The 25,376-nt window shown below is 51.0% G+C and overlaps 1 protein-coding gene across 2 annotated transcripts; it reads left to right on the forward strand.

Moving 5' to 3' along the window:
- The first annotated feature begins 241 nt into the window (after positions 1-241).
- Positions 242-14,297, forward strand: MAN2B1 (mannosidase alpha class 2B member 1). 2 transcript variants are annotated; one of them, XM_006206465.4, is made up of 24 exons: positions 242-470; positions 1,174-1,276; positions 1,450-1,623; positions 1,975-2,168; positions 2,815-2,947; positions 3,172-3,317; positions 3,859-3,975; positions 6,453-6,538; positions 6,622-6,742; positions 6,822-6,900; positions 7,093-7,202; positions 7,447-7,554; positions 7,859-7,975; positions 8,612-8,785; positions 9,885-9,982; positions 10,065-10,182; positions 11,353-11,471; positions 11,562-11,663; positions 11,817-11,904; positions 12,083-12,163; positions 12,581-12,808; positions 13,219-13,374; positions 13,467-13,569; positions 14,057-14,297. In XM_006206465.4, exons 1-24 carry the CDS (start codon positions 309-311, stop codon positions 14,164-14,166), a joined length of 3,027 nt encoding a protein of 1,008 aa, XP_006206527.2. In that variant the 5' UTR covers positions 242-308; the 3' UTR covers positions 14,167-14,297. The 2 variants fall into 2 exon arrangements, with proteins under 2 accessions (XP_006206527.2, XP_015096490.2); XM_015241004.3 differs by having other exon boundaries at positions 6,456-6,538.
- Positions 14,298-25,376: the final 11,079 nt, after the last annotated feature.

Here is a 25,376-nt window from a genome sequence, read left to right on the forward strand (position 1 = left end):
ACCTTTACGCCCACGGGGACAATAGGGCATCCAGAGGCCACATGAGACGACTAGACGCTTAAAGTTCCTCTGGCCAAATCGGACGCACCCCGAGGGTGGGGCGCACCTTATCGCCTGTCTGCCCTCCCAGATCCCCCAGCGGTACCGCGAGGCACGGCCGCCGGGGCCTCGTGATGCTCCAGGCCGCGCCCTAGCCCCGCCCCTACCAGCGCCCATTGGCCAAAGAGGGTTCTGGGGGCGGGGCGTTGGCCCCTCCTAGCCGGGCCCGGGAACCCCCTGGAGGCAGTGTGGAGGCAGCAGAGCCATCCATGGGCGCCAACGCGCGGCCTTTGGGGGCCTGTGCTGGCGGCGGCCGGGGCGCGGCGGCGTCCCGGACGAGCTCTTGCGCGCCGTGGCTACCAATACCGCCTCTCTCCTGGCTCTTTTTGTTGTTACTGGCAGCGCCCGGCGCTTGGGCCGCGGGATACCAGGTGAGTGCGGCCCGCGAGCGGAAATGTACACTAGCGCGAGTGAAGCCCCGAGTAGGATCCGGAGGTGTGGGTGGGTCTGTTTCGTGGATGCCTAGTGAATGGTGCCAACATGACAATGTGGCCTGAGTGCATACTTTGTGTCATTGAGAGGTCTGGCTGTGCGTGTCTGAGAATGGGGCTGGTCTGTATCTGCCTGTCTGCTTCTGTGGGTCGGCTTCCTTGGACCCTGCATGCATTTACCTGTGAGGTTGGGTGTGAGGTTAGCAGCTGCATGTGTGGCGGGAAATTGTTAGAGCTGGGAGTCAACTGCTTAAAGTTCCTTCCTGGCTCCCACTTCCTGGCTACGTGACCTTGGCCAAGTCACTTCATCTCTTTGTACCTCACTGTTGTCATCTGAAAACTGGAAATAATATTGCTCCTACCCTGCAGGGTGTCTGCCCGGTATTTGTAAATGCTTCATAAACATTAGCTACTACTATTATTGCCCCAAGATGTGAATGAGAGGTGAGAAGTTGTGCCAGGTGGGAGTTGTCTGTGACACAGCTATGTGTGTCCTCCCTCAGAGGGCCTGGCTCCACCTGAGTCACCTGATTCTAGATCAAGACTTACCTTATGTCCTCCCCAACCCCCATACGGGAGCCTGCCTCTTAACCTTGGGGTTACTGACAGGGTATGTGGGTTTGTGTTTGGGGTCCCTGTGCAGACATGCCCCAGAGTGGAGCCAGACATGCTGAATGTGCACTTGGTGGCCCACACACATGATGATGTGGGCTGGCTAAAGACGGTGGACCAGTACTTTTATGGCAGTGAGTAGAGGACGGGGACTGACTCCTGGGACACCCAGAGCCCCTCTGAGCCCCTCAGATCCTTTCAGGGTCCTGGACGATAGGGTGGGGGCAATGCCCAGCTTGGACTCCTGTGTCTAGGAATGTTCCCCTTGATTTGCTGGTCCCTGACTGCCTGACTTCTGTGCCCACAGTCCAGAATGACGTCCAGCACGCTGGGGTGCAGTACATCCTAGACTCGGTCATCTCTTCCCTGCTGGTGGAGCCCACCCGCCGCTTCATCTATGTGGAAATTGCCTTCTTCTCCCGTTGGTGGCACCAGCAGACAAATGCAACACAGGAAATCGTGCGGAACCTGGTGCGCCAGGGTGAGTCTGCCTAAGGAAGTGAAAAGAGGAAGCCCAGCACAGCTTCTTTTTCAGCTACCTTGACTTCCGAGATTTTATCATGCCATGTGCAGCCTGTATGTGGCTGCACCTGCCTGAAATTTCCCCTTATTTGGAAAACTCCTATGCGTCCTGTAAGGCCCCACCTCCAGTAGGTCCTCTGGGAAGTCTGCCATGCTGAGAGGCCTTCTGTTCCATATCTCTCTACACTGGCCTGGGAGTGACCCCTCTTCTCCCAGGCCTGGGCATGCATCTTCTCATTCCCTGCATCACCAGCCCCAGCCTCATTCCTGGCCCTGACAAATGGCTTGGACTTTACCCCTCCCGGCACAGGACGCTTGGAGTTTGCCAATGGTGGCTGGGTGATGAATGATGAGGCAGCCACCCACTATGGAGCCATCATCGACCAGATGACACTTGGTCTGCGCTTCCTGGAGGACACATTTGGCAGTGACGGTCGCCCCCGTGTGGCCTGGCACATCGACCCCTTCGGCCACTCTCGGGAACAGGCCTCCCTGTTCGCACAGGTACCTCCCTGAACTCTCTTGGGCCTGCCCCTTAATTCCCTCTGACTCCTCCCCCGGCCACTCAATCTCCACCCTTCTCTGCAAGCTCATATAGACCAAACCCTGTCCTTTGGCCCTCTGGTCCCTTGAGATCCTGCCTCTTGGGTGAGCTGTGAATTCCATTTCTTTTCGGCTCTGGCCTTGGCCCTGCTGTGCCCAGCCTAGGATGACCCTACCTCGCCTCCAGTTGGCCCCTCCCTCTCCCTTGACCCCACCCCGTTTGTTATGATCCCTGCTCCTCCCCAAGCTGGGTGGCAGGTAAAGGTCTGCTGTTTCTCAGCCAGCTTCGTTACCTGTGCGGTGACCCCAACCCTTTCCCATGCTTAGGCTGTGGAAGGGGCAAGGGGAAGTGGAGGTGGGTTCTAATGTGGGACCCGCCCCCTCCTGGCTCACCCATAGTGCTTCTAACCCTTCCACGAACTTCGGAATGAACCGGAGGGCTTCCCTAGTTTCAGATCCGGTTTTTCTACCTGTGCTCTGAGGGGGCTGGCGGTTGGTGATGAGGTTGGTGATGAGGGGCTGGCGGTGTGTGATGAGAGGCTGGGCACTTACTCATCCTGCCCTCTCCTGCTCTCCAATCCCACTCCTCATCCCGCCCCTCCTCTAGATGGGCTTTGACGGCTTCTTCTTTGGGCGCCTGGATTATCAAGACAAGAAGGTGCGGAAGAAGAACCTAGAGATGGAGCAGGTGTGGCGGGCTAGTGCCAGCCTGAAGCCCCCTGCCGCCGACCTCTTCACCAGTAAGGGGGTGGCGTGGGGGGGGACAGGGCCAGCCCCAGGCTCAGAAGGGCCCTGGGCTTGTTTTTATAGTCTGCTGCCATTGTCGTGAAATTCTTAATCATTTATGAACAAGGGCTTTGTATTTGCACTTTGCGCTGGGCCCCACAAATTCTGAAGTCCATCCCTGGTAGGGCTGGCAGGTTTGGGGTGTGGGGTCACCCCTGAGCCTGATGCGGGTTTGCAGGTGTGCTCCCCAACAATTACAACCCGCCGGAGAAACTGTGCTGGGACGTACTGTGTGCCGACACCCCCTTTGTGGAGGACCCGAGCAGCCCTGAGTACAACGCCAAGGAGCTGGTCCAATACTTCCTGCAGTTGGCCACTAACCAGGTAACCCCAATGTCCAGAACCTGGTATACATGCACCAGGCCCTTCCCTCGGCCCAGCATTCCCCTCTGAGGAAGGGAGTATTCCATTCACCACCACCAGGCCCTCCTCCTGGATTTGTGTGCATTTCGATTAGAAATGCTGACCCCTTTGCCACCCCACACAACCACCATGATCAGGAGACAGCATGGCATGGTAGGCCCAAGAGAATTAATTACTCAACAGCTTGTAGTTATTTTCCTGTGTGTCCCTCTGCTCCTACGTGACACAATTCCACTCCTGCCCCTCAGGACTCTGTGCACCCACACTTTCTTTTTTTTTTTTTTTTGGTGGTAGGGGAGTTAATTAGGTTTATTTATTTATTTAATGGAGGTACTGGGGATTGAACCCAGGACCTCGTGCATGCTAAGTACGCCCTCTACCACTGAGCTAGATCCTCCCCTCTGTGTACTCACACTCTTGACCACATATCGACCAAGACACAGCTGTCCACAGGGTTGGCCCAGGACACCCTGGCTTGAGGACACCCCCATCTCACCTGCAGAGCCAGTCCTACCGCACCAACCACATTGTGATGACCATGGGCTCGGACTTCCAATATGAGAATGCCAACATGTGGTTCAAGAACCTTGACAAGCTCATCCAGCTGGTCAACGCCCAGGTGAGTGTCCCCACCCCATGGGCACGTGTGCTTGGGCCACATACACCATCTGTGGATGCTATCTTAGTTTTCTATTGCTACTTCAACAAGTTACCATAAATGTAGTGGCTTAAAACAACAGAAATCAGATTATCTTACAGTTCTCTAGGTCAGAAGTCTGACATAGGTCTCACTGGGCTATCAAGATATCTTGTCAGCAGGGCTGCGTTCCTTCTGAAAGTCCTAGGGGAAAGTCACCTTGCCTGGTCTAGCTTCTAGAGGCTGCCCACATTCCTTGGCTCATGGCCCCATCCTCTGTCTTCAAAGACAAAAACGTAGCAGCTTTCTGAGCCTGCCTCTCTTGTCACATCTCTTTGTCTCACTCGCATATCTTCTACCTCCCTCTTCAACTTTTAGAGACCCTTGTGATTACACTGGACCCACAAAATAATCCAGGATAATCTAGTTTAAGGTCAGTTGATTAGCAGCCTTCATTCTGCAGTCTTAATTCCCTTGTTCTGTGTAACCTAACATAGGCACAGGTTCTGGGGATTAGGACATGGGTATCTTTGGGTGACTGTTATTCTGCCTACTGCGGACTTGTTGATGTGGCCCCTGTAAGTTGCCTGTGGCCATGTGGGCCGGCAGTCACTCTCCCATCAGCATGGAACCGTGTCTCCCCTCTCCCATCAGTTCCATCCCCAGAGCTGCCTCCTGGCATCATCTCTATGTCCTCACCTTCCACTTGCTCCCTGACCTACTGTTTCACCAAAACCAGCTCTCAGTAACATCACCAAGTGCCTTCCAGAAGACATTTCCCAGTCCTCCCCAAGTCCCTGGTCCCTGAGGAAGCTTCAACACCTTGGCCACTTCCTCCTGCAAATACCACATTCCTGGGCTGCCAGGAGGTCACCCTCTCTAGGTTTTCTCCTGCCTGCTCCTTCCCCCACTTTATTTTACTGGAAGTGGAGTTCCTCGGTTCAAATCCTGGCTTTGCCACTTACCGGCTCCGTCACTTTGAGGAATGTTCTTAAGCACTCAGTACCTTAATTTTCTTACCTAGGAAATGGGCAGAATGGTGGTTCCCACCTGAGAGGGCTATTGATGAAAGTTTAATGAGTTTGTTTGCACAGATCAGTAGAACAGTGCCAGGTAGATAGTAAGTGTTATAGTTGTTTATTATTATTACTTGGGGGCTGGAAACCTTCTGCTTCTCCTTTAAGACCCCAGCTGCAATGTCTTCTTCTCCAGGAAGCCTTCACCAGGCCCCAGCCAGAGCTCTTGCTCTTTTCTCCCGCTCACAACAGTCCCCACAAATACCTATGATGATACTTCTAGGCTGACTGTAGCCAACTGACTACCTGTTCAGTCTCTCTCCTCTGCACTTGGTTGTGAATTCCATGAGAGCAGGGCTGGCCTCTGCTTGTGGATTGTGTCCACAATCCTAAGCATACTGAAGAATCAAGTAATTGTTTGCTGAGTGAATACAGTGTGTGTGTGTATATATGTGTGTAAATGTGTATACGAGTGTGTTTAGGGGTGTAGATGTGTGTTTGCACAAAAAGGCATGTAGTCCTATGCACTTCCTTTCATTCACTCAAGTGATTGTTTTACTTATTTTTTAACTGAAGTGTAGGTGATTTAGAGTATTGTGTTAGTTTCAGGTGTACAGCAACATGATTCAGTTATATATATATATATATATTTGATTCTTTTCCATTGTAGGTTATTATAAGATATTCAATATAGCTCCCTGTGCTATAGAGTAAATCCTTGTTACTTACCTATTTTATGTATAGTAGTTTCTGTCTGTTAATCTGATACTCCTAATTTATCCCTCTCCTGACCCTTTCCCCTTTGGTAACCATGTTTGTTCTCTATGTCTGTTCTCTCTGAGTCTGTTTTGTATGTAGATTCATTTGTATTTTTTTTAATTCCACATATAAGTGATATGTGGCATCTATCTTTCTGTGTCTGATTTACTTCACTAAGTATAATATTCTCTGGGTCATTCAAGTGTTTGTTGAACACCTCTTAAATGAGGCACAGGGGACGCAACTCGAGCAGAACAAACATCCTTTGACTCAGATGTCACCTTGTTCCTCAACCTCCTCAGTTGAAAGAGCCTCCATTCATTATAACAGTTGTGTCATTTGGCAATAACCTTACAGTGCTGAGAAATTATTCCTCCCTTATAACATCATATTCAGTTTTTCCATGAAAATTTTTAATAAAATTGGAATTAATAAAAATTTTAGTAAAATCTCAGATTTATTCTTGCATCCCTGAAACTCTTTCCAGGCTGGTCATATTTAGCTTTCGCCAACATTCATTTTCACACTTGGCTGTTGGTTTGCACTCAAATTGTGTCTTAAGGCAATCTGAGCCCCACAGATGCATGAAAGTGTGCACATGTGTATGACTATGTGTGTGTACACCTGTGGGCCGCCAGGAAGGTATGGACTCCTGAGGGCTCACACACACACCCCTCCCTGCAGCAGCAGGCCAACGGGAGCCGCGTCAATGTTCTCTACTCTACTCCCGCCTGTTACCTCTGGGAGCTGAACAAGGCCAACCTCACCTGGTATTTGGGGGAAACTGGGGGGTTTGGGGGGGTGGTAAGCCCTGTGGGTCGTGACCCTGCCCTCAATGCCTCTGCTGCTGCAGGTCGGTGAAAGAGGATGACTTCTTCCCCTATGCTGATGGGCCCCACATGTTCTGGACTGGCTTCTTTTCCAGTCGGCCCGCCCTCAAACGTTACGAGCGCCTCAGCTACAACTTCCTGCAGGTAGGTGGGTGCCAGGTTCGAGGGGGTGGCCCACGGGCCTCGCCAGGTCCTGTGCCTCAACAAACCCCCTGCCCTACAGGTGTGCAACCAGCTGGAGGTGCTGGCGGGTCCGGCAGCCAACGTGGGACCATACGGCTATGGAGACAGTGTACCCCTCAGTAGGTGTCCAGCCCGTGAGGGGATGGGGGGGTGGTGGGCTGAAGTTGGACTCCTGGCCTCGGCCGCCCCCTTGAGTCCCTTCTTAAAGCCCCTAAGAACCTAGCCTGTCCGCACGTGACTTTTCGCGTCTCCTTGGGGTCCGGGCCGAGAGTGCTGTGGAGACCCCCACTGGGCTCACCATCTGCCTACAGATGAGGCGATGGCCGTGCTCCAGCACCACGACGCGGTCAGCGGCACCTCCCGGCAGCATGTGGCCAACGACTACGCGCGCCAACTTGCGGCAGGCTGGGCGCCCTGCGAGGTGTGGGGCGGAGCCTGGGAGAGGGAGAGACAGGAAGGGGCGGGTCCTGGAAAAATAGGGGGCGGGGACAATAAGGGGCGTGGTTGAAGACTGTTTAGAAGGGCTCGTAGGGCGGGGATTGTGGGAGGGGGAGGAGAAGGGACGGGGCGGGGCCTGTGGTGGGAGGGGCAGGGACTGGCAGGGGAGAGGTTGGGGACCCTCTTGGGCTTCCTGAGCAGACCTTTTACTTTATGCGCCTCCCCAGGTTCTTCTGAGCAATGCGCTGGCGCAGCTCAGCGGCTTCAAGGAGGACTTCACGTTCTGCCGCGAGCTCAACATCAGCGTGTGTCCTCTGAGCCAGACAGCGAAGAGCGTGAGCCGGCCTGGAGCGGGAGGGGTGGGGCCGGAGGCAGGTTCCATGGTCGGTGGGTGGGACGAGAGCCGGAGAAACCTCTAGCTAGGGCTAAAAGGAGGCGGGGCTGATGGGCTCCTGAGGGGCTCAGCCGGTTGCTGATCCCTCTGGAGCGAGATCACTAGGGGTGCAGTGAAGTTGGGGCAGGACGGAGACCAGTGCACCACTCGAGGGGCTTGAATACCCAGGGACGTTGCCGCACATGGTGGGTGGGTTTGCAGAAGGTCTGCTGTGACCCATGCCTGCTTTGACCCTCCCACCCCAGTTCCAGGTGACCATTTATAACCCACTGGGACGGAAAGTGGATTGGATGGTGCGGCTGCCTGTCAGCAAACACGTTTTCCTCGTGAGGGACCCCAATGGCACAACTGTGCCCAGCGATGTGAGCCCATTCGACAAATTCGAGGAATACCATCCCCCCCACCCCCAAAACCTCCTGCTATGGGCATTTCTCCCTTCTCCCCATGGACACTTCCTCCATGGATACCTCCTTCCTCCTCTGTCTCGGGTACCCCGCCTTCATGGATACCTCCCCCCTCCATGAATACCTTCTGCCCATTACTGTCTCTTCCTCTTGATGTCTTCCCCCTCTGCCCCTTAATATCACACCCCCTTGGGAACATACCCCCTCCCATGAGTACTTTCCCCTTTCTGATATCGACCCATGAAAAAATTTCCCCTTATCCTGGAAGGCGTCTTCCCACCAACCTTTTCTTCCCCCAAGAATCTGTCTTTCCCACCCTCCCCTGTCTCAAGGATTTCTTCCCACACTTACTCCCTCACTTCTTCCCCCTCCCACAGTAGCCCCACCCTCCTAGTGGGTTTTTTCCACCTTATGAATCTTTGCAATCTTTAACTTAGAATTTCTGACGCCCCCATCCCCCCTGCCCAACACCTAATTTTTTTCTCCCCATCCCGGGACTCTTTCCCTTCCTCAAGTTTGACCTGTCCCTGTATGTGTGGCTTTATATGTGTACTCACAGCTGCTTGACTTGGTTTCCTTCCTCCCTCATCCGAGGTGGTGACGCTTCCCAGCTCAGACAGTCAGGAGCTGCTTTTCTCAGCCTCAGTGCCTGCCCTGGGCTTCAGCATCTACTCAGTAACCCAGGTGCCTGGCCAAAGGCCCCAGGCCCACAACCTCCATCCCATATTCCAGAAGCCCTCGTCCCGCGTCTTGGTCATCCAGAATGAGGTGAGACCCCATTCAGATCCCCTTCCATGCCTGGGTGGCAAATTTGAGGTGTAGCAGTGAGCTGCACGGACTCTGGGTCAGTGGGTCTTAAGTTCATGGCCTAAGGTCATCAGTCCCCCACTGGGTGTCCTCAAGTCAGTGACTGCCTTCCTTTGAGCCTCAGTGTCCTCTTGCAGGGCTGTTGTGAAGACCCAGTGTCATCATGGGTGACACCCGCCAGATATATCAAAGCTGATGGAGGGAGGGGTGTGCAAATTAAAGGAGGCATGTCAGAGACTTGAAGAAGGGAGCCGTGTGGCCATTTAGGGGAAGAGGGATCCAAGCAGACAAGGAGCAGCAGATACAAAAGCCCTCAAGTGGGAGGGTGTTGGGTGTTTGGAGAACCCAGTGTGGCTGAAGCACGGTGTTGAGGGGAGGTGGCAGGTCAGACTATGGGGGCCTTTAGGGCCTAGGGGAGGACTCTGGTTTATTGCGAAGGAACCACGGGGGAAAGAGGGTTGCATTAAGACTGTTGTGGACCCTAGCACTTTGGCCTTTTTGGGTCTCTCCTTCCATAAAAAAATGTTAAAAAATATATTTCATGATGGTATGTGTATAAACACCATGAACCACTCAGGCGTCACGATAATATATTCATTATTATTTCTTTCAAGTTTTCTTCTGATCATAAAAGAAACTGAGATTTATACATTTCCATGGGCCCTGAACGTCTTGTGAATTCTGGCACTGTGGTTCCTCTGTCCATCGCAAAAGCAGCCCCGATTCAGAGCAGATAGGCTACGATCTCACGTCTGGTGTTGCAGGCGCCCTCTGGCGGTTGTGGGGGAAAGGACTGGGGCTCGAGCATGGGAGGCGGGAGACCCTGAAGGGGCTGGCTGCACTGGCCCGAGAAGACCATGGAGGTAGTGAGAAGTGATCAGATTGAGGATAAGGTAGAAAGTGGAGCTGTTAGGATTTGCTAATAGAATCAGGTGTGAGGAGTGAGAGAGAGGAGGGAAGGGTAGGTGACTCCAGGGTTTTCTCCTGAGCCCCAGGAAGGATGAGGCTGCTGTTCACTGAAGTGATGGTCATTAATGTCTGTCCACATTTTTCTGCTCAGCACATCAGGGCTAAGTTTGACCCTGACACAGGGCTCTTGGTGGAGATGGAGAACTTGGACCAGAACCTCGTGCTGCCCATTCACCAAGCCTTCTACTGGTGAGGGAGGACCACCAGGCCAAGGAGGGGGCATGAGTGGAGCTGGGGGCCCTTATCTGACTCTCACCTGCCCTGGCCCCAGGTACAACGCCAGTATGGGTGACAACCAAAGCTCCCAGGCCTCAGGGGCCTACATCTTCAGACCCAGCCGACAGAAACCACTGCTTGTGAGCGGCTGGGCTCAAACCCACCTTGTGAAGGTCAGGGGCCAAGACTAATGAGTGGACATTTGGGGATGGCACATGTTGGGGTGTGTGTGGGGAGGATGGTGTGCCATATATAGGGTGAGGAGGAGGATTTACATCTACAACAGATAAGAAGGCTAAGGGGGGAAGGTATAGCTTTGTGGTAGAGTGCATGTCCAGCATGCATGAGGTCCTGTGTCCAATCCCTAGTACCTCCATTAAAAAAAAAAGGAATAAAAATAAAAGCCCAAGCCCCCCCCAAAAGAAAAACAAAAAAACAAAGAAAAAGGGGCAGGGGAGGGAAATAGCTCAGCGGTAAAGTGCATGCTTAGCATGCACAAGGTCCTGGGTTCAGTTCCCAGTACTTCCATTTAAAAAACAAAACAAAACAAAAAACCAGCAAAAGAAAGCAAACACTTCAGGGGAATTTTCTGAGGATCCTTCCACAGGGCTGATATTCATAGCTGGTTGTGTGACAGTCACACCATGGAAGCACACAGAAAGGCATTCACATCTGTAGTGAGTGTTAAGAGTATACATGGCTTTTGAAATTGGGGGTGGGGTGTTCCCATTTGGCCCATGAATGGGGAGAGCCAGGTGTAACTGCTTGAAGATTTCACCAAGGATCTGTGGTAGGAGGGGATTTTATCAGGGTGGATATTCGAGAGTTCACACTTGCTTAGGGCTTGGGTGAGTCTCACTTAGGGTGGGTATCTGATGGTGCTTCAGGGTTGGGAATAGGGGCTCACACTTGTGGGGTTTCCTGGGGCTTCTTGTTGATGTTTCCTCTTAGGGAGGAAATGGAGAAGGTAATGGCAGGCCTCACATGATTCTCTTGAGGTGAACTCCTGCATACCTGGGTCACTGTATTTGGACATAGTTTTACCTACTGTAACAGTTGCCCAAATTAACTGTGCCTAAAACAAGATGGAAGTTTCTTTCTATCTAACAGAAAGTCTGGGCAGGTGGGGTGATTCATTATTCATCTAGGCCCCTTCTAGCTTATTGCTCTGTCTTCCTCAGTATTCAGCTTCCACCTCATGACCCAAAATGGCTGCTCAAGCTCCAGCCATCACATTTGCATTTGAGCCAGTGGGAGAGCCAGTGGTAGGGGTGGATGTTTTCAGGGCTCACCTCTGCTCAGGTGTGGGCTTACACCTGCCCTCCACCCCTATGTGCCCACAGACAGCCTTGGTGCAGGAAGTGCACCAGAACTTCTCAGCGTGGTGTTCCCAGGTGGTCCGCCTGTACCCAGGACAGCGGCACCTGGAGCTGGAGTGGACAGTGGGGCCAATACCTGTAGGGTGAGTGGTGCAGGCTGGGACTAGGGGCCAGGGGAAGGGCAGAGTGGAGTTCAGGTGAGGCTTACAACCTTACCATCCTGTTGGGTACAGTGATGACTGGGGGAAGGAGGTCATTAGTCGCTTTGACACTGCGCTGGAGACAAAAGGACTCTTCTACACAGACAGCAACGGCCGGGAGATCCTGGAGAGGAGGTGGGGTGACTGGGGGCACCGAGGGGTGGTCTGAGGTGTGCTGGGGCCCAGGGCTGGTGGGGCATCTGCTGATCCTAAGGAGTGTGGGAGGATGAAGGGGGAGTGAAGAGCAAGTGACCTGACCCTGGGCCTGATCAACCCCCCCCACCCCAGGCGGGATTATCGACCCACCTGGAACCTGAATCAGACTGAGCCGGTGGCGGGAAACTACTATCCAGTCAACAGCCGCATTTACATCACGGTACCCATCCCTCGTTGTGCTCCCCACCTCTTCCTGACACCCCTTTAGGAGTGGGGGGTCATCTCTAATTCTTAACATCACCCAGCTGTCCTCAGCAGTCTCCACCATCCTTGTGGGGCCTACCTGGGGACTCAGGCTAGTCGGCAGTGCAGCGTCTCACTCACCCCTCCCCCACCAGGATGGGCACAAGCAGCTGACTGTGCTGACTGACCGCTCCCAGGGGGGCAGTAGCCTGAGTGACGGCTCCTTAGAGCTCATGGTGAGTGGCCCGGGCCCCATCTAAGCCAGGGTTCCCCTACCAGTTCCCCCTGCAGGACCTTGAAGCCAGTTTCTGTTGCTAGGTGCACCCCTCTGTTTGTGGTTCCCCACTAAGCTGAGACCTCCATTCCTATGTGAGAGGTTTACTCCGTGCTTTAATCCAATCCTTACCCAAGCCTCCCCTCCAGGCCCTGACTTGCCCTATCCACGTCCCCGTTAGACACTTACCTCCCTCTGTCCTAGTCCCTTGTTAGGTCGGACCCCCACTTCTACTGAGGACCCCCTACCAGATCTTCGTCCTCATCTGTTCCTCCCAATCTTGAGTTTTTCTTGAAATTCTCACATAGTTTTACCCAATTTCTGCCCTAGAAATTGGCTAGAGGGAACCCTCACCCTCTCCTGGCCACTCTCCCCGCAGGTGCACCGAAGGCTGCTGAAAGACGATGCACGCGGAGTAGGGGAGCCGCTGCTGGAGGCGGGGTCTGGGCTGTGGGTGCGAGGGCGCCACCTGGTGCTGCTGGACAAGGCCCAGTCCGCGGCCGCCGGGCACCGGTTGCAGGCGGAGAAGGAAGTCCTGGCCCCGCAAGTGGTGCTGGCCTGGGGTGGCGGCGCCCCCTACCACCCCGAAGTTGCGCCACGCACGCAGGTGAGGGGCGTGGGGCCCGCAGAAAGGGGACCTGAACGAAGCCTGGCGGAGGGGGTTGGGGGGAAGGCAGGGTTATGGGCAGGTTTTTCTAGGTTTAACCGGTAACCACCTCGCCCGCCCCTGACCCGTCCTGGGGAGGACGTAAGCTAGTGCTGTACGCTTAGCTCAGCCGGTCATCCAGGCAGCCTCCGCCGCGCTCTCTCGCCTGCTCACCTCCTCCAGCCTTGGTCCTGCCCCGCCCATCACCCTGCCTGCTTCTTCCCGGCTTTAACGCTGGTCTCCGGCCAGATCAGTCCCGCCCCAAGCCTGGCCCCGCCCCCTCATTGGCTCGGTCCTCCCCTTCCTGCCCCGCCCCCTGACCGTGTCCAAGGCCCGGCCCTCCCGACTCAGTCCCCCCTCCTCTTCCGCAGTTCTCGGGGCTACGCCGAGAGCTGCCACCCTCTGTGCATCTACTCACGTTGGCCCGCTGGGGTCCGAATACGGTGCTGCTGCGCTTAGAGCACCAGTTCGCCGTAGGAGAGGACTCTGGTCGCTGCCTGAGCTCCCCGGTGACCTTGGACTTGACGGTGAGGAGGGCAGAGGCGGGAAGAAGAAAGGAGAGAGGCGAGACGGGAAACCCGCTTTGTCCTAACTCAGCCCGCCCATCCACTGCCCGCAGGACCTGTTCTCCACTTTCACCATCACCAACCTGCAGGAAACCACGCTGGCGGCCAACCAGTTACGGGCCCACGCCAACAGGCTCCGGTGGACACCGAACACGGGTGGGGACCTGCCTGGAGACGGGGGCCGTGTGGGAGGCGTGGGAATGTTGACCAGGACGAGGTATAGAGCTCAAGCGCCTGAGTCGGTGTTCAGATCCAAATTAGGGGTTTAAGGATCAGAAGTGGGTCCAGCAAACTGGTGGTAGGACTTGAGGGTTTGAAGATGGAGTTCAGTCCCAAGAACAAGATTTGAGAGTCTCCGTGGGTGTCTAGCTCTGGGGGCAGGGGTTGGCTTGATGGTCTTTGGGGCGAGACTTGTGGATGTGAGGATGGTGGTCAAGCATGGGAGAGGGATTTGGGATCTGGGGGTGGTGTCTAGGCCCTGGGAGGCAGTGGAAGGGTCTGGGAGTGAGGCCCTGGGGACAGATTAAAGGCGGTGTGTCTGTGTTCAGGCCAAGGGGAGAGAGAATGGCAGTGGTGTGGGGTGGCATGGGATATTAAGGCAGAGGAAGTCTGCAACCCTCACTCCTCCCTTCTACCTCCCCAGGCCCCACACCCCATCGTTCTCCCCACTGGCTGGTCTCTGCCAACATCACACTGCAGCCCATGGAAATCCGTACCTTCTTGGCCTCAGTCCAATGGAAAGAGGACCGCTAGACCCGCCGGGGACAAGGTGCCCCCTTCTGAGCCTGAGCCTACTCCTCCAGGGGTGGCACAAACTCTACCCCTTCTCTTGATGCTGTTGCTACCACTAACAAAAGCCATTAAAATGCCCCTACCAAGACTCAGGTTAAGGTGTTACTGAGTGTGGGTTTTCATTTTTCAATGGAATTTATGACCCAGAAAGGTCAGCAAACCCTAGCTGACCCTTGACCTGAGGCCTTGCAGGCCTGAATCCTCACCCCAGGGTCTACGCTGTTCATACCCCACCTCACTCACCAGTTTGTTCTCCACTCCTGCTTCACTCCTTTGTCTACTCAGGCTGTGACACAGCTGTTTGAGAAGCCATCGAGGGCAGGCTTGTGCTGGACCTGGGCTGGGAAAGCCAGACATACCTTGGGGCCTTCCAGACTCTGTCTTGGGGCCCTGAGGGCAAGGAATCTGGGAGGTCCTGGGGGTGGAGGTGGAATTACCCAAAGCTGGATCTTGGACAGAAAGGCTGGAGCTGTGGGCCTCCCAGGAGACAGACAGAGGGGCTGCCATGTCCTAGTATGTTCTTAAGTCTTACAGAGGCAGGAGATCTTGGGATGAAACCTGAGATTTAGGGTTGAAAGGAGGTGGCCTATCCTCCAGTTGGCAGAGTCTGGTATGGGTCCTTTGAAGTCGTATGGGGGCGAGGAGGGCATGCCAAGCCCACCTGCAGGCCCTGTGGGGACCAGTGTTTGGATGCTTGGGCCCCTGATTGTTAGAGGTGTCTCCAGAAAATATTTGTAAGTCTCCCTTGATGGGGAACATGCATGAGCCTGGGCCAGCTTAGAACCCCTAGGCAGATCACAGATGGTCTAGGTGTTGGATGTGCCTCTTGAAAAGTTTTCTAAGTCTCCCCCTAAAATGATAGACCAGAGAGGCCCAAGGAGGGCCCCCCAGTCTAGCTGCCATCCTGCATGGGGTCCAATCACTGGATGTATCTGCCTCAAACTTTTAAGTTTCCTTCCAAAAGGGGAAGGCAGCAGAGCCAGGCAGGGTAGTCTGGGGCACGTGCCCCAGTGCCATCTGCTGTCCTTTGGGCCCCAACATAGGTGCCCACCAAAATTGCTTTTGAGTTTTCCTCTGGTGGCAGGGATCGGGCTGGGCCAAGCAGTGTGCCCCAGGGATGGCATCTCATGTCCGGTCATCCATGTGCTTTCTGAAAATATATCCAAATCCTGGGCATTGTCCAAGGAGACCCCTGGAGGTGGTCCTGGATCCTTCCTCCATCCTGCATGGAGCACAATACCGGTGCATTCCTATAAACCTCTCTAAGGTGTCCTTGGTAGTGGGGACAGGCTAGCCAGAGAGACTCAGGGTGGGCACCCAGGCCAGGCTGTGGTTCTGCACAGGTCCCAGTATTGGATTCATGACACTTGCTGGTGCCTCCTGAAAACATCCATGTCCTCATCCAAAGGGGAGGCACTGGCCTGGGCTGGACAACTTGGCCCACCCACAGGCTCAGGTGCTGTCAGTCTTGGATCTCAGTTATTGGGACACCTGAAAAGTTTATGTGACTTTCTGTGGAGGCCAGGACCAGCCTGGCCAGACATGGAGGCCCAAGGGCATGACAATCTGGTTGCTGTCCAGAGTGGGTCCCTGTTGGCAGAAGCGTCCCCCTCAAACATTTCTAAATCCTGGTCCATTGTGGACAGGCTCCGGGCCCGCTAGGGAGTTCTGGGTTGGGACCTCGGCATGCCAATGGTTTTGTGTGAGTCTCTGTCTTAGGAAGTGCCTGGCAAAAATGTTTCTAGTTCTCTCTGGTGGTATGGACAGGACTGGATGGGCCAGCATGTCCTGGGAAGTGTGACCGTGGCCTGGCTGCCATCCTTTTGTGCCCTGGTCAATGCATTCTACCCTGAGCAGGGGCACCGGCCTAGACTGGCAGAGAGGCTAGGTGAAGTCACCCAGGCCCATGGTGGCCCTGCTTCAGTGCCAGCCTTTAAGATTGCCTCCTGAAAAGATTTCTAAGTCCTCCTCACTAGGCTAGTGCCGACCCAGGCTGGGTAGGAATGCCTACGGCTTATGTTGGGCCTGGACTGAGGATGTGCCTGGGCCAAGCAGGGAGGGTGCCGCAGGTCCACCCAGTGACCCGCTTAAGGTCTGGTCACTGAAGGCACTCCCAGAAATGTTTCTAAATCCCCTTGAGAAGGCTGGACCAGCTGGGACAGCCGTGGAGGCTGAGGGGGGTGCCAGAGGCCCACTATCATTGTGCCTATGGGCCTCATTTTCAGAGGTGCCCCCTTTGTTGGTGGGGCCAGGAAGTCATCCAGAGGCAGGCACCCAGACAGGACTGTTGGCACTGTGCCTCTCGAGTTTCTGAGTCCCCCTCTGGGTGAGGGCCACTGGCCTGGGCTTAGAGGGCTCCCCAGTGCTACCTGTAGACACCTGGGTGGCCCAGTTGCTAGATCTGCTCCTCCCCCCTATTTTTCTCAATCTCCCCCCGTAGGAGCTACTGGTCCTAGCCACCCAGGGAAGCCTCAGGGAGGGTGTTCTGGCCCCACCCATGCTCACAGGTGGGCCCTATTCATCACATATGCTTCTGGAAAATGTTTCCAACTCCTCTCTAGTGAGGCAGTGACCAGGCTAGGGACCACCTTCGAGGGTAGCCAGGGCTTGGGGGGAAGTCCTGTGTGGGGATGGGTCACCAGATGTGCTTCCTGAAAATTTAACCCCTCTTGGGAGGAGGAGATTAAACTGAGATGGCCTGGGAGCCTTCTGTGCAGCCTCAGCAGCCACCTGTCCCTGTGAGTCCGGGTCATTGGGGGTGCCTCCTGAAAAATGTCTAAGTCCTCCTTGGGGGCTGAGAACAGCACTGGCCACCCAAGGAGTTCTGTGGACGGTGCTCCGGGCCCAGCAGGCCACCCTGGGCTGCTGGGGGCCGAGGGAGGTACACTGTTCGAGTGAGACCCAGAAGAGGTGGCGTGAGAAGGGGTGGGGGCAGTGTCCAGGCCAGTTGTCGGGCGCCATCTGGTGGCCGCTTTTTTTATCATCCTCGGAGCTCCGCTGCAGCGGGCGTGGGATGGACTCCCAACAGCCAAGCCCAAGGACAAGTTCCATCAACCTGGCAGCGCTGCCACACACTCCACCTCCGAACAGGCTCCTCTGATATTGTCACTGCAGTGTAGAGGAGAGTGGCATCTGGGAACTGCCCAGGTGAGCTGACTGCACACGGAGGTCCCCTCCACCAGGTGATCAGGGTATGGCGCCCTGTGCTCGGCTGCATTCCCACCTGGTGTCCGGTTGTTGGGCGTGCCTCCTGAGAATTATTCTAGGTCCCCGTCTTGAGGCCAAGATTGTGCCGGGCACTGCTGCCAGATGTGCGTCCAGAAAATTTTCTCTTTCCGAAGAAGGGACAGGGAGGCCCAGAGAGGGCCTCCAATGTCCAACTGCAGTTACACTGGGGCTTGTTTTTGGACACTCCTCCCAAAACTTTGTAAGCCTTCCTCCACTGGCAGGGACCAACCCAGGCCAAACAGAGGGGTGCAGAGGTGGGCACCTTGGACGTGGTCAGGGTCCTCAGCAGATGCTTGATCTTCTAAAGTAGCTGCTGGAAATTAAAAAAAAAACAAACAAAACCCATTGAATTGTAAGCTTTAAAGCAGTCCACTGTATAATATGTGTATTATGTCTCAATAAATCTGTTCAAATAAATAAGTATATTAAGAGTTTCCAGGTACATCCCAAATTTGCATAAATTTTATTTCTTTATTTTATAGCAGTAAAAATAAGAATTCGATTGCCTTAGGGATATTCTAGCTGTTTGCATTTCAAAGTTCTCTAGGGAAACACTAAAAAACTGATGTAAATTTCCTTGCAGTGTTTAAGAGTTTTATTGAACACACTTGATAGCTTGTGGTTGGTCTGAGAAGAGCCTGCATGCTCAGGATAGGGCTGTGTGTTCAAACTTTCAGCAGAGCCAAGTTCTCTCGAGGCCATGGGATCTTTATCTAAAGTAACAAATGTGTGGGGGTAGGGAAGGAATGGGTGGAAGCCTCAACGCTGTCAACGGTGAAGGATGAAAATGGTCAGATAATTTTTAAGTTTATAAGCAAGGGTCACAGTTCCATGAGTAGGTAGCCTCGAAGTATTATACCAAGACCCTGACTGTTCTAGTTCTAGTCTGGCCCGGCCTGGGTGCTTCTCTTGCTCTGGACTAGGGCGTCCCTCCATTTGGAAACTGGCACTTGAATTCCATGTACACACTTTTTTCCCGCTTTCAGAAGGTGCTGCAGCTTGCTATCAAGGGTAGAGAACGAATTCTAATCAAATACAAATATCCCCAGCTGGGACAAACTCCGGCCCGCGCTACCGCGGCGGCGGGGGGGGGCGGGGGCGGGGCCTTGAGAGCTGTCCAATCAGGGACCCTGCTGCGGAAGTGGGTGGGGCGACGCTCCGTAAACGGCGTGGACTCTCCTACTTCGCGTCTCAGCTGACTGACGGCGTCTGGTGGCGCTGCCGCTCGCTCTGTCGCTCTGTGACCGGCACCAGCCGCGGGAGCCGCCGTGGGAGCCGTTGGGACGACTCCGCGGGACGCAGGAGCTGGGAAATGGTGAGTGTGCGAGACTGGGTGTCCAGAGACAAGAGCTGGACGGAGCAGGCCCTGGCGGGACCCGGGCCCCCGCGCCGTCAAGTCCCGAGTTTGCAAAGCCGTGTCCGTGGGGGACGCCGCTCGGACCTCAGTCCCCTCCGGCTCGCAGCGTGGGGGGCGGGGCCAGCAGCCGCGGCCCCGGGCGTCCAGTCTGGTCACTGCGTGGGGCAACTTCGGCAACGGGGCTGGAGCCTCTGGGCAGCTCTGCGCCTGCGGCCCGTCGTCTGCCCCAGATTGTGTGGTGACCATAGGGATGGTCAACAAGGGACAGTCCCGACTCAGTCTCTGTGGTTCATGCGTGGGAGAAGCTGTGGTCTCTGGGATCCCCAGTCCTGTTTCCCTCTGAGTTTTCCAAACTCGAAGCCACAACCCTGTCCCCCTAGTCTGGCTCTTCCTAGGGCTGGCAGTAAGTGCCTGAATGTCCATTCCACGTTCTTAAACGCAGCCATTCACCCTCTGGTCACAGCATCATTATCGACTGTCCATGATGCATTTCAAACCGGCGCAGTATTTTGTTTATCATTTTCCCACAGGGCCAAGGATGGCTTTTTTAAAGATTTGTTTCTTGTCTGTGGATATTTTACAGATGAGAAAGCCAAGAATAACCACCTACATTACATGAAATCCCTGTGTCTCTCCCATCAGGATCTTTCCTATGGGAAGTCCTTTAGCTGGAAGTTCCTCTTGGGAAACTTTCATGGCTGATCTGTCATGTCAGCATTGCCCCTCTCTGGGTTTGTCACCCTGAAAAGACGTTCATTTATTTGAGCTTGTCTTTTTAAATAAACGTAAATTTTGTTTAATCAACGGAGCTTGAAAGAGAGTAGAAAATATTTTCAGAGACACAGAAAGAAGTGAATTTCAGAGAAGATAAAATACTCCAGTATTACTTTGCATTTGTTAAAAAATCCTTGTTTCTCTTTTTTCTATCCCTGAGCATGTGTTGTAAGTTTCTGAGGTCTGTTCCTTTCTTTTGGGTGATTTCATATTGAATCCCAGGGCTTAGTCTTGTAACACCTGGGAGTGTTCAAATATAAAAATTGCTTATAATTTATTGCCATGGAAATAATGATTAACTGACATCTTCATTTTTGGAAAGAGTAGATATTTATGAGATTTCTGGTTGAACTAGACAAAATGGCTTACAGTTTTCTTCTGTCCTTTCCACATAAACACTGAGTTTGAGTGAATTTGCTGGTTCTTCAGATGCTGGGTTTGAGTCATTTAACATGTCTGTGGTGGTCCAGAGCACCTCCAATGCGGAGCAAAGGCCTGTGGCCATTGACCAAAGCTAAGGCCCCCTTGAGCCTGCAAAGGGAAGTACTTGGAAGCCCAGTTGGTTCTTCCTGGGAAGCCTCCCCTGCAAGTGTCCTGTCTGCTCCACTTATGCTGAGAAAAGCTACAGCCCTGTAAAGTGGGGATGTGGATGGGGTGGGGGTGGTACCCTTTCTGGAGTTGTAACTATGGTTTTCTTGGGCCTGTTTCAGATGTTGGATTTGAGTTTGGCATCCACAGTGTAGCTGCACTCAGAGTATAATCTGTGCACATCGAGAAAGTCTGTGAAAGGAATTCTGGGTCGTGGGGAAGGGTTTGACATGCAAGGGTTTAAGGGTTTAACAGTTTTGGTCAGAACCTTAAACTGAATCCTGCTAAGAATCTCTTCACCTGTGAAAATTGAAGCCTGAGAGAGGGAAGAAAATCCATTATTCTTTAGTGAGAAGAAGGTATGTGGAGCTCCCAGAATTCATTTCTGCGGCTTCTCAGGTGTCCTCACTCTCCTTCACCAGGAAGAGTCTAGAACTTAAGCTTGGGAAGGTGTTTAACCTTCTGCATGAGGGTTTTCCTTTTTCCTCATTGGGAAACAGGATGCTTGTCTGATCTGATTTGAATGTTTGTGTTTTTTTCCTTTGGATTCCTTTATCTATTGAACACTGGGGCTTTTTAACTCTAGTTTCCCTTAGCACTTTGTATTTATTTCTTCCTTGTGGGCATGTAACATTTTTAGTTTCTTGGGCTTTGAAAATGTAAGTTGATTGAGAAATATGTGATTAAGGCAAGAAAATGTGGAACCAAATAGGATTTTTGTTCCTTTTAGGTAAGAGAACCACAAGCTGTGAGAAGTGTATTTAAATTCTCAGGTGCATTTTTCATTTTTAGATCATTTTTGTGCATGCTTGTCCCTAGAGAGCTTTGACATTTAAAAGGCTGTACTGTTCCTAAGGCAGATAAATTCCTGTTTTAATGAATGTGAGGAAAAAGCAATTGAATTTTTAACATTGATGTAAAGAGAATTACTTAAAGCTTATGCAAATCCTTGAAAATTCTACTACATTTAAGGGACTAAACCCAAATCTCTAATGAGTCAAATTTGAAATTTCCAGGCATTTTAATGGTGGCCAATTATTTAGGTAATTGTATAGAGTCTAATAATTCTGACACTAGCTTCCTGTTCTTTATGGGTTGGCCTAAGTTAGTAAGAAATCATGAGCTACATGATTTCTTCTAGAAGATTTTAGAAGGGAGTCCTACAACTAAAGCAGAGTAGTTATCAGTGTAAATGTCTGCTACTTGCTCTTTAGCTAGCTGACAAACTCATTAGAGCAATTAATTCAGCTTGCTGTGCCAACTTTGCATCTGGTAAATAAGAGCTTTCAATCATGTCCACGGTGGACGTTATTGCATATCCAGCTAGGTAATGTCCCTCTTCATCCTTTAAGTAAGCTCCATCCATAAACCAAGTAAAGTTAGCATTATTGATAGCCGTTTTTGTAAGTCATTCCTAGGTGTATGAAGATAATCAGCATATGCAGTCATGGTCATTGTCAGCCTGGGCTGCTGGAAGTAAAGTTGCAGCGTTAAGATGATTACATCAAGCCAAAGTAGTAACAGGTAGAAGAAAGCAACAATAGTCGCAAGAGGCAAGTTGACTCACAGAATAGTGCTGAGAAGGATCAGAACTCGAGATTAACCTGAGTATGGAACACAGTCAAAGGAGACCCCGTTAAGTTCTCCCCTAGCTTTGCATGAGAGCGCTGTGCTGTCGTTGACAGAGCCCTCATAAGGTGGGAGTCCTTTCGCCGCTGAACCTGGCTGCTGATTATAACATCCTGTGGCTTGGTGCTGGTCACCGTGCCTCTGAGGTAGCACCTCGACTGCGTTTCCTTTATCTTCATGCAGAAAGAGAAAACAATGGTAGTTTATAGTTAGGGTGGCCTAATTCCAGAGCCTGAGTCAGCGCAGATCTTAAGGAGTCCATAGCCTTTTCTCCTCCTTTTGTTCATGCAGTTGGGTCTGGTCAGCCAGACTTAAGGAATGCACAAATGCAAACTGGCTAAACACTGAATTAAAATAGTCTTAGGAAATCAGCTTTAATTATTCGAGAAAAGTAGGGCTTTCAGTATAGCCTTGTGGCCTAACTGTCCAGGTCTGTATGTGGGAAACCATTACTGTTAATCAAAGTAATGCAGGACTGTTGGCTTCACTCCCCACTTTTTTACACCTGCACCTAAGCAGTTCCTCAGATAGTGTTTTAAGATGCAAGATGGTGGAAATAAAAAATGATCAGTGATGACATCTTCCCTCACGCGGCCCTGACTCTCCACACACGCTCCCAGTCTCCGTATTACCTCTTATCATGTTTACTTTCCCCCACAGCCCTTATTTCTATCTTAAAAACCCAAACTGTGCCCTTTATTAATCTATTTTCCCACAAAAAGATAAGCACTAGGGCTGCAAGAACTCGTTTCACGTCTATATATCCAGAGTATATAGTGCCGTTTGTGCTAAGCTGTGTATATTTTGAGTCTACAGTGCTTAGCAGAGGAGGAATGCTGACAAATTAGTATCAAGAGCATAGTTTCTGAGCAAGAAAGGCCTCACTGGAATAGGAACTCTGCCTTGGTCCCTTGCTAGGTTTGTGTTCTTGACAGTTTACCTAAAAGCCTCACTTGACTTGAAAAGGAGGCGATACCTGATGGAAGTCCAAATCCTGTAAGACAGTGACCTTCTGGACTCCCTCTTACTGACACAGGCCACGATCATTTATGCTTTGCAGTCATCTTTATTATGATGATTCACTACACCCATCTGTGGGTTTTTTAATTGAAGTAGATATCTGTACAATCTTGTGTTAGTTTCTGGTGTACAGCATAGTGATTCAGTTGTGTGTGTGTGTGTATCTTTTTCTTTTTATACACCCCTCTATTTGAATACAGGTGTGCTCCTGGTAGTTTTTGGTAAGAAGGCACTAACAAAACCATGATTGAAGTTTTTAATTAAGAACAAATGAGAAATCCATTTCATGACAAAAATTTTAACTATGAAAAAATAACATTTGCCTGAGGAAAAATATACATGGTAAATATTGATTTAAAATGTATGATTAACTTAAAAAAATACAAAGTTGATCTAAAAATCCACAGTTGCAATGGGATGTTTCAGTATTTCCCATCAGGAAATGGAAAAGGTAATATTGGTTAGTATACAAGTTTTTTGAAAGAGCTAGTAAGAAATTTCTAAGAAAAATCTACACAAGCACTTGACAAAAATATGAATAGTTTTAAATCACATACAATTAAACATAACAGAAAATGTACTGAGGAATTATGTTCAGCTGTGAGTAACGGGACACATCCACAGTCTGATGAGAGGAAGGTGCTGACTGTCACAGGGGAGGGCTGGGTCACAGGAGTCCCTGCCCAGCACAGGGAGGTGCACACTGACGGGCTCACGTGCTTCCTTTTGACGGCACCACTGTAGCTGGCGTAGTGGGATCCGGAGCACACAGTCACCAGCGATATTAACAGAACAAAGTGTGTACTACACAAATTAGACCTTATACAAATGCAATATAGAGAAGGGGGGAGTCAGTGCTTCACAAAACATTCTCAGCCACAACAGTCTAATAAATTTGTTGCCTGGTGGACACATGAGGACTTGCAGGAAAATCCCTACTGTGACAGATCTTTGCTGTGGAACTTGTGGAGCCATCTGTGGAAACCTACAGGTCTGAGAAAATGGAAGGTACGTAGTTAGTGGTAATGAAGCTGCTCCTGACTGGCAGGGCAGAGGATCAGGAAAACGGGCTGGAAGCAGGCAGGTGTGAAACTTCTATGCATCTGTCTTTCTCTATTCCATGGTTCTGAAGACTAATAAGGCCGTCTTTGCTGTGCCTTCCAAATCTCACGCAAGTGAGGTTGGAGGTGAATTCTAACATGGAACCATGAGAATAAGGTTCTAGAAAATGTAGGTCTCAGCATTATCCATGTTGACAGAACACATTCCAGGAGACCATCTCCAGTTCTACATTCTGTTGTCCTATCATAGGTCTCCTTTCTTTTCCTTTGCAAGTATGAAGACTTATTGGTCTATTGCATACAATGTTATGAACATTAAACTGATTCATTTTTGTAATAACTTTAAAAAGTAGCTAGAAACGTGATGTTTACATTTAATCTCATGGACATGAAGCACTGTGAGAGCAGTAACCACATCAGTTATGTTCACTTATATTTCCAGCACAGGCACATAGCAGGTGCTCAATATGAATGGATGGTAATACCACTGGTTTACTTTAGTGATAGCATATAATCATGCTAATTGTATTATGGGTAAAAGATATCCTAAATAATGACATTATTAACGCGTTGTTGGGGGAAAAATGTTGCTTCAGTGCAAAGACGCTGTAGCTACAAATTTAAATCTAAAATAATTAAGCTTGTAAACAATGTAAGGTTGCTTCGTGTAACTATGCCATTGATGTCAACACAGGTCTCTTTTCTGAATGTAAAGGCTATTACCAAAATCACAGTCAGATGGAATGACAAAGAGTAAAGAGAAGAGGCATAAATAATAAGTCAAATGAGATTATACTCTATGATAGACTTTGCATACTTACAAATTTATGCCAGCTATTTATTAGCAAGGAAAATGGAATTCAGCTCTTCTGACAAAAGAAACTTGCTTTTCTAATAAGAAAAGAGGAGTATTTACAATGGGTGAAAAATATCCAATACCCACTGCTTGAAACCAATAGGAAAATCCCAACAAATACCTAAGTGTCATTATCCCACGGCCTCCTTACTTACAGAGCAATTAAAAAATTACACATTTTGGCACATTATATGATATTGGCACATTACAGTTATATTCCAGTTCACCCACAGATCCAACAGATTTCAAAATAGATAAAAACTGTAAGCTGCTGGAAGGAAAAACATTACATACTAAGCTAATGTATTACTGCTTAACGAGTACTTACAGAACTGTTTCAACTCAATGTTCATTTGCAAAATTAACAAGTAGAATCCATAGTGAGAGAACTGAGTTTCAGAATGAGCCACTGATAAAAACAATATATTTTTTAACTTTTAAAACATTTCTTTCATGTTGTAAAATTTCTGGGGTATTATATGTGACTTAATCTGCATCAGGCTTTCCCATATTACTTACATTTATAGCATTTCTCTCCAGTGGAGTTTTCACATAACTTTGAATGTATTTGTGAAGAGAAAACTGTCCTGTATTCTTCAGTTACAGTTTATCCAGTGTGCATTCTCGTGACATGTTTATGCAAGGATGTGGGCCAATT

The sequence above is a fragment of the Vicugna pacos genome, chromosome 22 (assembly GCF_048564905.1).
Source record: "Vicugna pacos chromosome 22, VicPac4, whole genome shotgun sequence".
Classification (NCBI taxonomy): domain Eukaryota; kingdom Metazoa; phylum Chordata; class Mammalia; order Artiodactyla; family Camelidae; genus Vicugna; species Vicugna pacos.